This window comes from Paroedura picta, chromosome 14 (genome assembly GCF_049243985.1).
Source record: "Paroedura picta isolate Pp20150507F chromosome 14, Ppicta_v3.0, whole genome shotgun sequence".
NCBI lineage: Eukaryota > Metazoa > Chordata > Lepidosauria > Squamata > Gekkonidae > Paroedura > Paroedura picta.
In genome coordinates this window covers 12,396,438-12,409,536 of record NC_135382.1, presented here as the reverse complement: position 1 = coordinate 12,409,536, position 13,099 = coordinate 12,396,438, and the positions used below count along the sequence as shown (strand labels likewise).

General features: G+C 45.5%; 2 protein-coding genes across 5 annotated transcripts in view; both read right to left on the bottom strand.

Moving 5' to 3' along the window:
• The window catches only part of LOC143823452 (protocadherin gamma-A6-like), a 285,370-nt gene that overhangs the window by 35,836 nt on the left and 236,435 nt on the right, over nt 1–13,099 (bottom strand). The window lies entirely within an intron of this gene.
• The window catches only part of LOC143823482 (protocadherin gamma-B5-like), a 32,188-nt gene continuing 31,266 nt past the window's right edge, over nt 12,178–13,099 (bottom strand). Inside the window, exon 5 of the mRNA XM_077309856.1 lies at nt 12,178–12,252. Coding sequence (XP_077165971.1) covers nt 12,178–12,252 — 75 coding nt within the window. The remainder of the gene's footprint in view (nt 12,253–13,099) is intronic.

The following is a 13,099-nucleotide window of genomic DNA, read 5'->3' as shown; positions in this document are numbered from 1 at the left end:
TATCTGCGGTTTTAGAGAGAAAAAATAGATTAAAACTCTTGTCTTTTAAATGCTGATGATACTTTTGATTTGTCAAACCAGGGGAGGGGTATATTCCTGGATAACCCTGAACTGAATCAAGGCTGCATCTGAAGACAGTTGACTTTTGACAGACTGACAGAGGTGTCTTCCATGCAAGGACAGCATTTCTCCTTTGCTGCTGCAGCTGCAGCTGCAGGTAAAATGCAGCTGCAGGTAAAATGCAGCAGCCATGGCAGGTTTCATGCAGTTTCCGTGCCCCCTTCCCCTCCCCCAAGTTGCTGCCCACCTTTCCATGGGGCACCAGGGCTTTTTCGATTAAAAAAAAAAACTGGTCACAGACTACCATGTCAATATACCTTTGCAACCATAGTGTTACAAAGATATGCCTTTCCCCTTACACCCCTGCAAAGGAAGGGACTGGAGACTTGCATTAAAAAAATAAAATCAAAGCTGGGGATTCCAAGAAGCTGCCACACCTAAGGGTACAAGGATATATTGATATATATGGGGCTCATGGGAATTGTAGTCCATGAACATCTGGAGGACCACAGGTTGACTACCCCTGCTGTAGAGTCAATATGCTGATTATTTAAGAACTAAAACATTCCCCAGCAGCAGGGGGAATAACCTCTTCCTGGCATCTCCAGTCAACAGGGCTTGGTCTGATTCCATACAAGGCAGCTTCACGTGTTCAGATGTCTGCTGCTGGGACAGAAAATCCAAACTTCTCCACCTGCACGGCAGCCATCCAGGCTTCAGTGTGATCTCTCTCAAATTTCAGGGCAAAGCAGGTTCAATAAAGATTGGAGAAAAGCTGGAGAAATACCCAGAAGTGTTGAATACATCTCAGTATTGTGGGGAAACAAGATAAAACCCACTTCCCAAAAGTACTGATTTTTGGGCCGGTATCCTGTGTGGATGACACCAAAATGGTCATTTTTATTGCACTTGTTTTGGCCCCTTATGCAACTGGACAGGTGGAGTCCAGAACTCTAGAGGGTAGAAGATCTGAAGGGCATAGTACTGGCCACCTTCTTCCCACACACGGATTCCCCACTTGGGGTATGAAATCCACCATTCTCCAAAGAAGATCAGAAGCAGGTGGTTTTGTTTGTTGTAATGACAAAGGTATCTATTATTTTTAGCTAAAGAATAAGATATCACAGAAGGAAGCTGACTTTGCACATATTGCAAGTGGCAAGTTAGAGATGCAGAAGAAGGCACACAGACAGTCCCTTACAGCAGTGGTCCCCAACCACTAGGCTGTGGCCCTGGCGCCGGGCCGCGGCTCCCTCTCCCTGCCCCCCCTGCAGTAAGAAACTTCCCAAGCCTCAAGCTTGCGGCCCAGCAAGCTTCTTACTGTGGGAGGGGGGGGACAGGGAAGCAGGGCCGCAAGCATGCGCAATGTGCATCCAAAAACGTGCATGCGCAGCACTTCAACCACATGCCGCGCATGCACAGAAGTGAGAACATGCACGGAAGCGCAGTGCATGCGTGTTTTTGGTTATGCGTGGCGCATGCGTGTGGATGCACATTGTGCATGCACAGCCATGCATGCGCGGCGTGCGCAGCTGGGCAATCGCCCTCCCTGCTGCCACCGGTCCGCAATCTGTACAAGGTTGCGGACAACAGCCTTACAGAATCATTCCATAGAGATGGAAAGAAAAATAATTTATCCATATCCTGACTGGGAACTTCATTCATTCATTCATTCATTCATTCATTCATTCATTCATTCATTCATTCATTCATTCATTCATTCATTCATTCATTCATTCATTCATTCATTCATTCATTCAATTTATATACCGGCCTCCCCTGAGGCTCAGGGCAATTTACATGGAACGTAAAAATCAATACATGGAACTTAGATTCAAGTGGGTAGCCGTGTTGGTCTGAAGCAGAGTCCAGTGGCACCTTTATGACCAACAAAGATTTATTCAAGGCATGAGCTTTCACTTGCAAGTAGTCTGAGGAAGAGTGCTTGCACTCGAAAACTCATGCCTTGAATGAATCTCTTTTGGTCTTAAAGGTGCCACTCTGATTTTGTTTTGTTGTACATAGGACTTAGTTTTTCCATAAACTTAGTTAAAAAAAAAACAACTCCTTAGTTGTCACCAGCAAAGGAAACTCTCTTTTACATGATTTTGAGAACAAGTGCCCACAACAGAAGTGGCCAAACCCTGGCTCTCCAGATGTCCATGGACTATAATTCCCATGAGCCCCTGCCGGCATGGACATCTGGAGTGCCACAGTTTGGCCACACCTGTCCTCCATGATACTGGCTACATGGACAGGATGCTAATTGCAGAAGACAGGACAGAAGATGGCCAACAAGTTATTGTTAATCCCTGCCTGCCATTCCACCCCCCCCCCCAGCATCTCCATGGTTTCTACAGCTGGCATATCTCTTCGTTCTCCACCTGCTTTACTATCATGGCTTTGGAAGCACTTTAAACATTTCATCCACAATAGTGCTTAGCATTACACATGTTTAAACCACCCCAGTCCAAAACTTGATAATGTGGCACATAGATTTCAATGCAACCTATTATCAAACAAATCTGCTACTACTATGGAATGGCAAAAGACATCCTGCTCATAAATGAATAGCAATAATGTGCACAGGCATGGGAATTATAGCGTAAACATAGAGTTTCCTCCCTGGACCCAAAAAGCCAAGGAGTGCATGCAACATCCTCTATTACAGCGAAGGGGGAAGGTCACCGCATGGTCTGCAGAGCTCACATATGGCATCCCAACTTGAAGATAGATTCACCTGGCCGCCTCCCCAACTTCTGGAGCTAGGGATACATTCCATTTAGTTTTCCATGGAATGTGCATCCGTTGGCAGACATCTAATGTTCGCTTCTTCATAATTTGTATGTAATTATGTATTTTTACTGGTTTTATTTCACAATGTTGTATGCCGTCCTGAGATGATGGGTTCATAAGGGACAGCTTATCCATATCCATGGTTTCCTATATATAGAAGGGAAACTGGGGTGGAGCCAGTCCTGCTGTCCGAGATGGAATAGGGCCAATCAGGGTGCGGCCAGCTTTGCTGTGTCTGTGATGCAGCAATAGGCCTTACTGGCCCCAGGGGCAGCTCAGGTGGCCGCACCCTGATTGGCCCACCCCGGAAAGCGCCCACTCAAGCTGCTCTTGGGGCTGGGAAGGCCTTTTGCTGCATTGCAGACACGGTGAGAGGCCTTCCTGGCCTCAGGGGCTGTTCTCTACTGGCCCAGCTGGCAGTGGTGGGGCCTTTCCGTTGCTCTGCTGCAGGGGGGAGGAGGGATGGCTTCCCCACAAGCCGCCAAGCACACACGCCGCCCTAAAGGGACTGTGGGTGTGCTTGGCGGCATGCTGGGGGGAGACGGGGAGGGCTTCCCTGCGCACCCCCAAGTACAGCCACTGCCTCTTTAAGGCCGCGCGTGTGCTTGATGGCCCGTGGGGAAGCCGCGGAGTTGCCAGGGGGGAGGGGGTGCGGGTTGCTTCAGGTGCGCTTAGGAACGGGCTTTGCAGCTAGTAAACTTAATAAACTTAAATAGTAACTATCCCATGCCATTTTTTAAACATAAAATGCTAGCTGATCCTGCATTGCGCAGGGGGTTAGACTAGATGGCCGTATGTCCCCTTCTTGGAGGATCATTGTCCATGGGGTCGCGATGGGTCGGACACGACTTCGCACCTAACAACAACATGTCCCCTTCTATGAGTCTAAAAATGGGGGGTATGTTGCTAGGCATATTTAATAAGCAGAAAGACAAACTTTTGTTTATGAAGGACACACTTTTGGTAACTTAAATCCTTGATGGCTTACAAAAGAAATTGTATCCAAAATGTTAGGTAGATTTTATCTTCTATTTAAAATCAAATATTTATTTAATTCTTTGTTGTTTATAAATTGCCCTTTTTCGGCACTGTTTGTCAAGGCAGGGTTTATACAAGCCTAGAGCCACACCTCCCGTGTGGTAGAGGTCCATGTTTGAACAAAATGGATTTCAGACCCTGACATAGTGTCGTTTGCCATCAAAAATGTGACCTTTGCTGCGACTGCAGTGATACAGGACCAAGTGATTCTTGGGCATTCCAGGAGGAACCTCTAGCCACAAGTAGCTGTAAACACTCGGAAAACACCTCCTAGTATTCAGAAAAAGCTTTTGTTAAGGGGGAGGTAACATGTCCAAACTTCCCTGTTCAAGCTTGTTCAAATGGATTTTCACAACCCCTCCTCCCTTGAGAGGACTTCATTGATGTTTGGCCCCACATGAAGTGAAGAAGAGCATGGATTGCTAGATCTTTGATCCTGTCTTGTGCAACGGCACCAATGGCTTTGGGAAACTTTTGGGAAACTTTGTGGACTCGGCTGAAGGAGCCCAGAAATTAGCGTGTTGACTGGGGATATGAACTTTGCCAACTAAGCTAAGCAGCTGCTGAGATGGCATGAGAATCAGATTGCACAGGGCTGAGTTTCATACATAAGAGGGGGAACTCCCCCCTCCCCTGGGAATGTTAGCACACATAATCATGTTATTCAAGAGCACTTTTCTTTGAACCCCAGCCTGAAACACTGGAAAGCCCCAGGACACATTGCTCATTGCTGATCAAGCTTTAAGAATCATGAACACACCTGCAGCCCTGACAAATAAAAGGGCCAATCTTGTGACTACTAAGATGATCAACCCAGCATATTGTTTTGGGAAAGGGCCATTTGGTGCCTTAAGTGCCAGAGTAAACAATACACGAAGGGGAATTACATCTTCACATCTCTTTCTCCACCCTACGGGAACCAACCAGGTAACACCCTGATCAAGAAAATGGCATAAAAGCATCCAGAGAGGGTGGGCTTCTAGCTTCTTGGGATCTTCTTGCTTGTGGACCCATCCATGTTACTTTCCTTTCTGGGGCTTGGACTCCTTGGGGTCTGTGGATTTGAATAGTCATTCCCCCCATATTTGGGACCTTAGTCTTTTTTTTAAACTCTAAAAATGTAGGAAAAGATCCTCTATATTCCCATATTGAAGGAGCATGTTTTTTTAAAAAGGTTTTCGTTTCTAAAGGTCACGGAACTCTGGTAGTTTTTGGAAGATCTGTAGTTTGTGTGGTTTTGCAGCACAAGAATATTCTACAGGGGGCAGCAGAGGAGAAATGGAGTTAACATGTTTCGATTTGGAACTTTGGGATATTTTCAAATGATCTCTTCCAGCATCTTGATTGGCTCCATTGGAGACATCCTGCTCCTTTGAGCACAATTCTTGCCCCCTTTTCTCCTGACCATTAGTCAGCTAGGAGGATTTCTTATCCTCTCTTACGAAGTTTTATTTCTCTTCTTAATAAAACCATTTTACTTTTATAAGAACCTGATGCTTTACCCTCTTGCATATTTAAACTCCGCCAAGAGTAGTTCTAAGCCCCAAGCTGCTATGCCTTCCCTGCTGCCTAGTTTTCATGCTTCTGAGGGTTGAGAAGCTCATAAATCCTGACTCTCCAACCTCCCTGGATTGTTGGATAGGCAACTATGGAACTGCATCAGCTTGCTTGCTAAGAAACAGAGCTAAAACTAGAAGGACAGAAGGGGGGCAATTCATAGTTTAACATTTGAATAGGCTAATATGCATTTAATATCTCAATTTGCAAACTTCTGTTTCATTTACAAGGCTTCTGGATCATCTCCCCACTATCTAGTGCAGCTTTTTTCAACTTTTTTTACTGTTGAGAAACACCTGAAACATTCTTCAGGCTTAGAGAAAACCCAGAAGTGGCGCAATCATGCCAAATAGCATTGAGAAGCATAGCTGTGGACAAGCCCATCTGTGGCCCTTCCCCTTCCCACCCCCTCTGGGCCCATCATTGGCCATTTGGGGAGGGGGGGGCGGCTCATTATGACTGTATATGGTTATATTATTTGATAAATGTTTAACAATTTTTAATATATATATAAAAATAATTAACTCCCACCCATTCAGGAAACTCTTCCAGGGCTGTGAAGATACTCCAGGGTTTCATGAAACTCTGGGGGAGAAAGCCAGATCTGGTGTATCCTCTACTGGTGTAAAACTGGTTTAGAATTAGACTTTACTCCTGCTTGAGCACTGCCTATGTATCTGCTTCTTTTATTTCTTGTAACTATAGGTATTGAATGGAGGGTTTTGTATCCATACCTTTTCATGTATTCTTGTTTCATGCATCTGCTTCAGTATGCAATTTCCTTTTGTAATGTATTGTGGAACAAGGCCTTTCAAGAAATGGTTTATCAGTAACACTTTGAAGTCTGTATTTTCCTTCTGACAGTTGTGTACCCACAGGGGTGAAAACCCTAATACAGCAGCAATCAAACTGCGTCCCTCCAGATGTCCATGGACTACAATTCTCATGAGCAAATACTGGCAGGAGCTCATGGGAATTTATTTATTTGGATTTTTATACTGCCCATTCTTTACAGCTCTGGGCAGTCCATGGACATCTTGAGGGCCGCAATGTGACTACCCCTGCCCTAATACGAGGCTCTAGCTTCAGGGGCCTGAATTAGCATTCACCAAATGTATGGCGGAGAAAAGTAGTTTTCACTGGCAGTTTTCATACTTCTGAAATTGTGGAAATGCCACCCAAAAAGCTCAGGGAAGATCGAACTTTCTTTTGAAGGTCAAGTTTCATTCATTTGCTGAATTCATTTGCTCAATAGTTTATAAGAACAAATGAGCAACATAAAAATGTAATTTTTATGACTTTGCTGTGTTCTTTTCCAAAATTTTGGAGCAAAGCAGCTGAATCAGGCCAGTAGTCCATCTAATCCAACATCCCATCTAAAACAGCAGCTAACCGGTTGCCCCGGAGGGCTGACTAGTCAGGCACAGATGTCTTCTCCTGATGTTGCCTTCTCCAGTCACTCTAGCTCAGGGGTAGTCAACCTGTGGTCCTCCAGATGTTCATGGACTACAAATTCCCATGAGCCCCTGCCAGCAAACGCTGGCAGGGGCTCATGGGAATTTGTAGTCCATGAACATCTGGAGGACCGCAGGTTGACTACCCCTTCTCTAGCTGATAACCATTGCTGGACTTCTCTCCCATGAAACGTGTCCGATGTCCTCTCAAAGCCATCAATGCCTGTGGCCATCACTACATCCTCTAGCTGTGAGCTCTACAAAAGAAGGCTTTTCTTTGGCCTGGATCAACTGCCTATCAACTTCATTGATATTCATCTAGTATTACGAGAGAAGGAGAAAAAGTTCCCCTTTTTCACTTTCTCCACCCCATGAATAATTTTATACACTTCTCACCCCTCATTCCTTTTTTTTTCAGAATTGAAAAGTCCCATATGTGTAGTTTTTTCCTCATAGAGAAGGTGCTCCAATCCCTTAATTGTCTTCTTTGCCTTCTGTACATTTTCCAATTCTGCAACATCCTTTTTGGAAATAATGAAACCTGAAGCTTTATGCAGTGTTCCAAGTGAGATCTACACATGAATCTGTACAGGGGCAATACAGTACTGACCATTTTATTCCCAATCCCTTTCCTATAGGTTGCATTCCATCTGCTGAGATCTATTAAAGAACAGTGCCCAAACATCGTTTTTCATTGATTAGGCATTAAATTTACAAATCGGACACATACTTGCGGGTTCCTAGCAGTTGTGTTACAATCCTGGGCTTGTTCTCTTGCTGAAGAGCAAAAGAACGGCCTTCTAGGATCAGATCAGGATCTGTCCAGTCTAGTGTTCTTTGCAAGAATGTGAGCAACAAGCAGGATCAGGTGGGCCATTAGAAACTGGCCAGTGGACTAATGTTACCCTCAGCAAAGAAATGTGTTAGGGCAGAAGTCCCCAATGTGGTGGCCCCTGACACTTTTCCTGGTGACCATCAAAGGTTTTCAGAAAGTGGGTGGGGCCAGGTGAGGCTGAACCTCTGTGATGTCTGAAAGTCTGCCTTGAAAGGGGTGCTGTGTTGGGGAGAGAGCGTTCTGGGCACAACACCATCAATCAAGCCCAAAGCTCCTTGGGGGAGGAGCGAGGTTTAGCATTTTCAGGTGAGGAGGTGGAAATGAGCTGGTGGTAATGCAAAGTTGGGATCCTAGGTGGAATTGCCCAGAACTAACCATGATGTACTAGCCAGCACTACCAAGTTAGGATCAAGTTTGCTAATGCAGATCAGCCATTACAAAATCCAGTGGAACATTTAAATCCTTGGAACTTTTTATGAGCCACTCTTGCACTTATATGACCAATGTTACTATCCAGAGCATCCTCTCCCTCCTTAGCACTCTTATGGCTGCAACTCTAACTTTTAATAGTTTTAAGAAGAATAATTGATTTTTATATGCTGCTTTTCTCTACCTGAAAGAGCCTTAAAGCGGCTTATATTCGCCTCCCTTTCCTCTTTCCACAACAGACACCCTGTGAGGTGGGTGAAGCAGAGGGAGCCCTGATATTACTGAAGAAGAAGAAGAGTTGGTACTTACATGCTGCTTTTCTCTACCCGAAGGAATCTTAACGCGGCTTGCATTCGCCTTCCCTTTCCTCTCCCTACAACAGACACTCTGTGAGGGAGGTGAGGCTGAGAGAGCCCTGATATTACTGCTCAGTCATAACAGCTTTATCAGTGCTGTGGTGAGCCCAGGGTCACCCAGCTGCCTGCATGTGCAGGAGTAGCGGGAAATCAAATCCGGCTCACCAGATTAGAAGTTCTCACTCCTAATCACTACACCAAGCTGGCTCTCTCCTACATTGTCCCACCTGCATTGACGAATAAGGTAGAACCCAAAACACCTAACTTAAAAAGGTTTTGTTTAAAAATATGTATGTTCAGTCATCTATTTATATCTACATGTGGAATCTACCTATCGCTTACTTGAATAAAATACTATTTTTGGATAATCCACATACACGACATAAATATCTGTGAATATCTCCTACTGAAATCAATGAGTCTTAGTCATACCATGCAAATGTATGCACATGCACCCATCCCACAGCATATAAGATATAGACCTATCTAATCAACCCATGCACTGATTTTGTGAAACTAGCAAAATATGATGAAAATGCTTGCAATGTCTATATAGATAACATCGATACAGGTAACCTAATTTATTGCAACAGTATTACTGTGCAACATAGGCCTGTAGTACATCATATCACCAGTAGAGGGCAGGCTTGGCCCAACCAATATCTCACAACCAGCTGATTGCTTCTAACAGAAAGGAAGCCCTATGGATATGAAGTTACAGAAACAAATAGGGTTAAACGCTTTCTTGGATTCAAGTTCATAGAAACCAAGGTTTAAATTTCCCAGCTACCATCCAGAACTCACGAGACCACTATCTGGAACTCAATGCATATAGATAGTATATTTCTGTGCCCAAAACATTAGCTTGCATTTACATTAATAGGGAGCTTCAAAATTAACACAGTATATTAGAGGTATTAATATGTAGATACGGTGAAGACACTACTGCTTGCTTTGTGAAGGCCTTTGGCCAATACAATAAAATCTATCTACGACTACTAAACAAGCATAATAGAGGAGGAAAACATGACCCTGATTTGTGCAGCCTGGATTCTCTGGACTGCAATGCCCAGGCCAAGCTAAGCAAGCTCCACTAGAGTCAAGCCTGGATGATTCTCACCTGTATGCTGGCACTGGAGCTGAGGTTTTCCCCGAGGCATTCAGACTCATTCCCGATCCCAGAATCCTCTGTCGTAATGAGACTGTCCGTGGCAGCCCCTGGGTTTGGTTTCAGGAAGGCAAATTCCTTGTGCCCTGACTGGGAGGCCAGACACACTTCATACGAACAGGGCAATGGTAAAGTCCCCTGGCTGTAATTGCAGGGAAATTTATGGCCTAAGCTAGCATACAGTTCTGGATTGTAGGGCCCAAGCACAGTGGGGCTTCTGTGTCTTCGGCATTTTAGCAGCAAGACGGTGAGGGCTGTGAAAAGAAATAAACACGAGACTAAAACTAAGGCGGTCACCAAAATGGTGTTCATATCGGACTGAGACGCTGAGTCGTTGGGTAGTTTGCCCATTTCCGGAAGCGCCTCTTGGAAGTTCTCAGCAAACACCAGATTCAAGGTGACGGTGGCAGAACGAGGAGGACTTCCATTATCCTTCACTACAATTGTGAGCTTTTGCCTTGTAGCATCTGTTTCCACAAAGGCCCGTGCGGTCCTGACTTCACCAGTGTGCAGTCCAATGGTGAAGAGAGCTGGATCAGTAGCCTGAAGCTGGTGGTAGGAAATCCAGGCGTTGTGTCCAGAGTCAGCATCCACAGCCACCACTTTGGTCACCAGATAGCCCAACTCAGAAAACCGAGGCACCATCTCGAACAAAGCCGAGTCCTCGTCTCTCGGCCGAGGATACAGGACCTGCGGGCTGTTATCATTCTGATCCAGGACAAACACCCACACGGTGACATTGCTAATGAGAGGGGGGGAGCCACCATCTTGGGCCTTCACTTGAATGCGGAACTCCCGGAACTGCTCGTAGTCGAAGGAACGCTGTGCGTAGAGGGTGCCGGTCTCAGAGTTAATGGACACGTAAGAGGAGAGAGGCAGATCCTCAATATTGCTGTTGAGGATGGAGTAAGTGATCTTTGAGTTGCGCTCCAGATCTGGGTCTGAGGCTTTGACAGTGTAAATGGAGGCCCCCGAAGGGTTGTTTTCTGGTACAAAGAGATTGTAGGAGGATTCTTCAAAGGCAGGGGGGTTGTCATTGACGTCTGAAATCTGCAGTGAGATAGTCTTGTGGGTGGAAAGGGCTGGGGTGCCTTTGTCGGTGGCTGTGATTGTGAGGTTGTACTGTGGGGTTTTTTCCCTGTCTAGGGCACCCTCCGTCAGGAGCTTGTAATAGTTATTATTTGACAGCAGCATTTGAAACGGTGTGTTTCCTTGTATAGAGCAGGCAGCCCTCCCATTATCGCCTTCATCTCTGTCTTCCACTTTGATCAAGGCAATCACAGTGCCTGACGGAGAGTCCTCAGGGATAGGGTTAAAGATGGACATGAGCTCCACCTCTGGACTGTTGTCATTCTCATCCAGGACCGTCACCTCCACCTTGCTGTGGGTCAACAGCCCGCCACCATCCTTGGCTTCCACTAACATCATGTAGCTTGTGGATTCTTCGAAGTCCAAGGGGTCCTTCAGTGTAATGACCCCACTTTCTGGATCCAGGCTAAATTTCTGACTGGCTTTAGCTGGGATGTTCCTGAAACTGTATCTGATTTGTGCGTTGGAACCCTCGTCTCTGTCGGAAGCTTTGACCTCTATTACTGAATGTCCCCTGGGCGTGTTCTCCTTGATGCTGGCTTTATAGACTTCCTGAGTAAAGACCGGTGGATTGTCATTATTGTCAGTGACATTTATCCATATATGGGCTGTCCCTGTTTTAACTGGCTCTCCCCCATCCAGGCCTGTAAGGATCAAATGGAGGCTATCTTCACTTTCCCGATCCAGTGGTTTGCTTTGTACCAACAGTGCGTATTTGTTTCTGTCTGGACTCTCTTTCACATCCAAGGTGAAATACTGATTGGGGCTCAGCTGGTAATTCTGGAGCGAATTGAGCCCAACGTCGGGATCTTCGGCATTTCCAAGAGCAAAGATGGCGCCAGGCAGGCTGGATTCGCTGATTTCCAGCTTGATGTTGTCTTTTAGGAACCAGGGCGCGTTGTCGTTAATGTCCTCTATGGAGACGCTGACGTGGAAAACATTCAAAGGGTTTTCAACCACAATCTCAAAATTGAGGACACATCGCGGAAGCTGCCCGCAAATCTCCTCCCGATCTATTCTGTCTCTCACATAGAAGTTTCCACGTTCCCCATTCACTGTAAAGAACTGTGCATTAGCAGCAGAAAGGATTCGGAGCTTCCTACTTGCCAGGTCTTTCCTGCTCAGACCCAAATCCTTGGCCAGATTCCCCACCAGAGAGCCCTTCTCCATTTCCTCAGGAATGGAATACCCAGCGTCTTCAGACAGCGCCTGGCAGAACAAAGAGACTAACAAGGAAAGCTGTACTTGCCGCTTGCTGCTCCAGCTCTCTTTGATTCCCATCCATTTTCTCAGCTGCTTTGTCTGCATCCTTTCTCCTCTCCCTGTGAATGCACTTCTTAAGTGGCCTTTTTTTTTTTTTTAACAGGCTGCAGAAGTTGCTGTCAGACTCAGGCGTCAATCCCCGGTATTATCTAAACGGGAAGGATTCTTCCTCGGGTAGGAGGCTGCGTTGCCCCTCAGCTCGGTCTTCTAATGGTTTTGCAGAGCATAATTCAGAAATCGTTGCGCTAACGGAAAAGTGGCTGGAAGTGACTTTACTTCTATCCTGAGCCGGCATTGGCCAACAGCGGCACTCAGAGTCTCAATGGGGAAACTGCAGGAGCATTGACTGGACAAAACAGCTCCAGGGGCTGGCTAGGCAGTGATCTTTCTCTCGGGAGGAGGGTGGATTTTGCAGTTATTGTACACCTGTGTTTTTTCCTGCCTTGCCTTTGTCCACGAAGGCAATGTTTATAGAAGTAAGCAAACATATAATGCTTTAGAAAATGCTCTCAAATGAAGTCAAACTAATTCCTGGGGAAAGTTTCAGAACTTTATGAACAAATCTTTGTTGGTCTTAAAGGTGCTATTGGACTCTATTTTTATAAACAAAGACAGTGAGGCGTGTACTAAATATATAATCTTTCATTTTAGATAGTTTCTTCAAAGCAGTTCCTGCAAGAAAAGCCTGGAATTGCTTTGGAGGTTCAGCACAAAAGATGATGGGAAATAAAGCCACATGTCAAAGAGTGCCCACCCAAAAACAGACACTTTCTGTATTATAACACAAAATCAGAGTCAGTGGCACCTTTAAGACCAACAAAGATTTATTCAGGGTGTAAGCTTTCGAATGCAAGCACTCTTCCTTAGGCTATGAACTCCCTTCATGACAGTGGGAATATATAGCAAAGACAAACTTTGTTGGTCTTAAAGGTGCTATTGGACTCTGATTTTGTTTTATTGTGCTGCTTCAGACCAAGACAGCTACCCACTTTCTGTATTGTCAGTTGGTGAATACTTATTCAGGGAGCCAACGTGGTGCAGTGGTTAAGAGTGG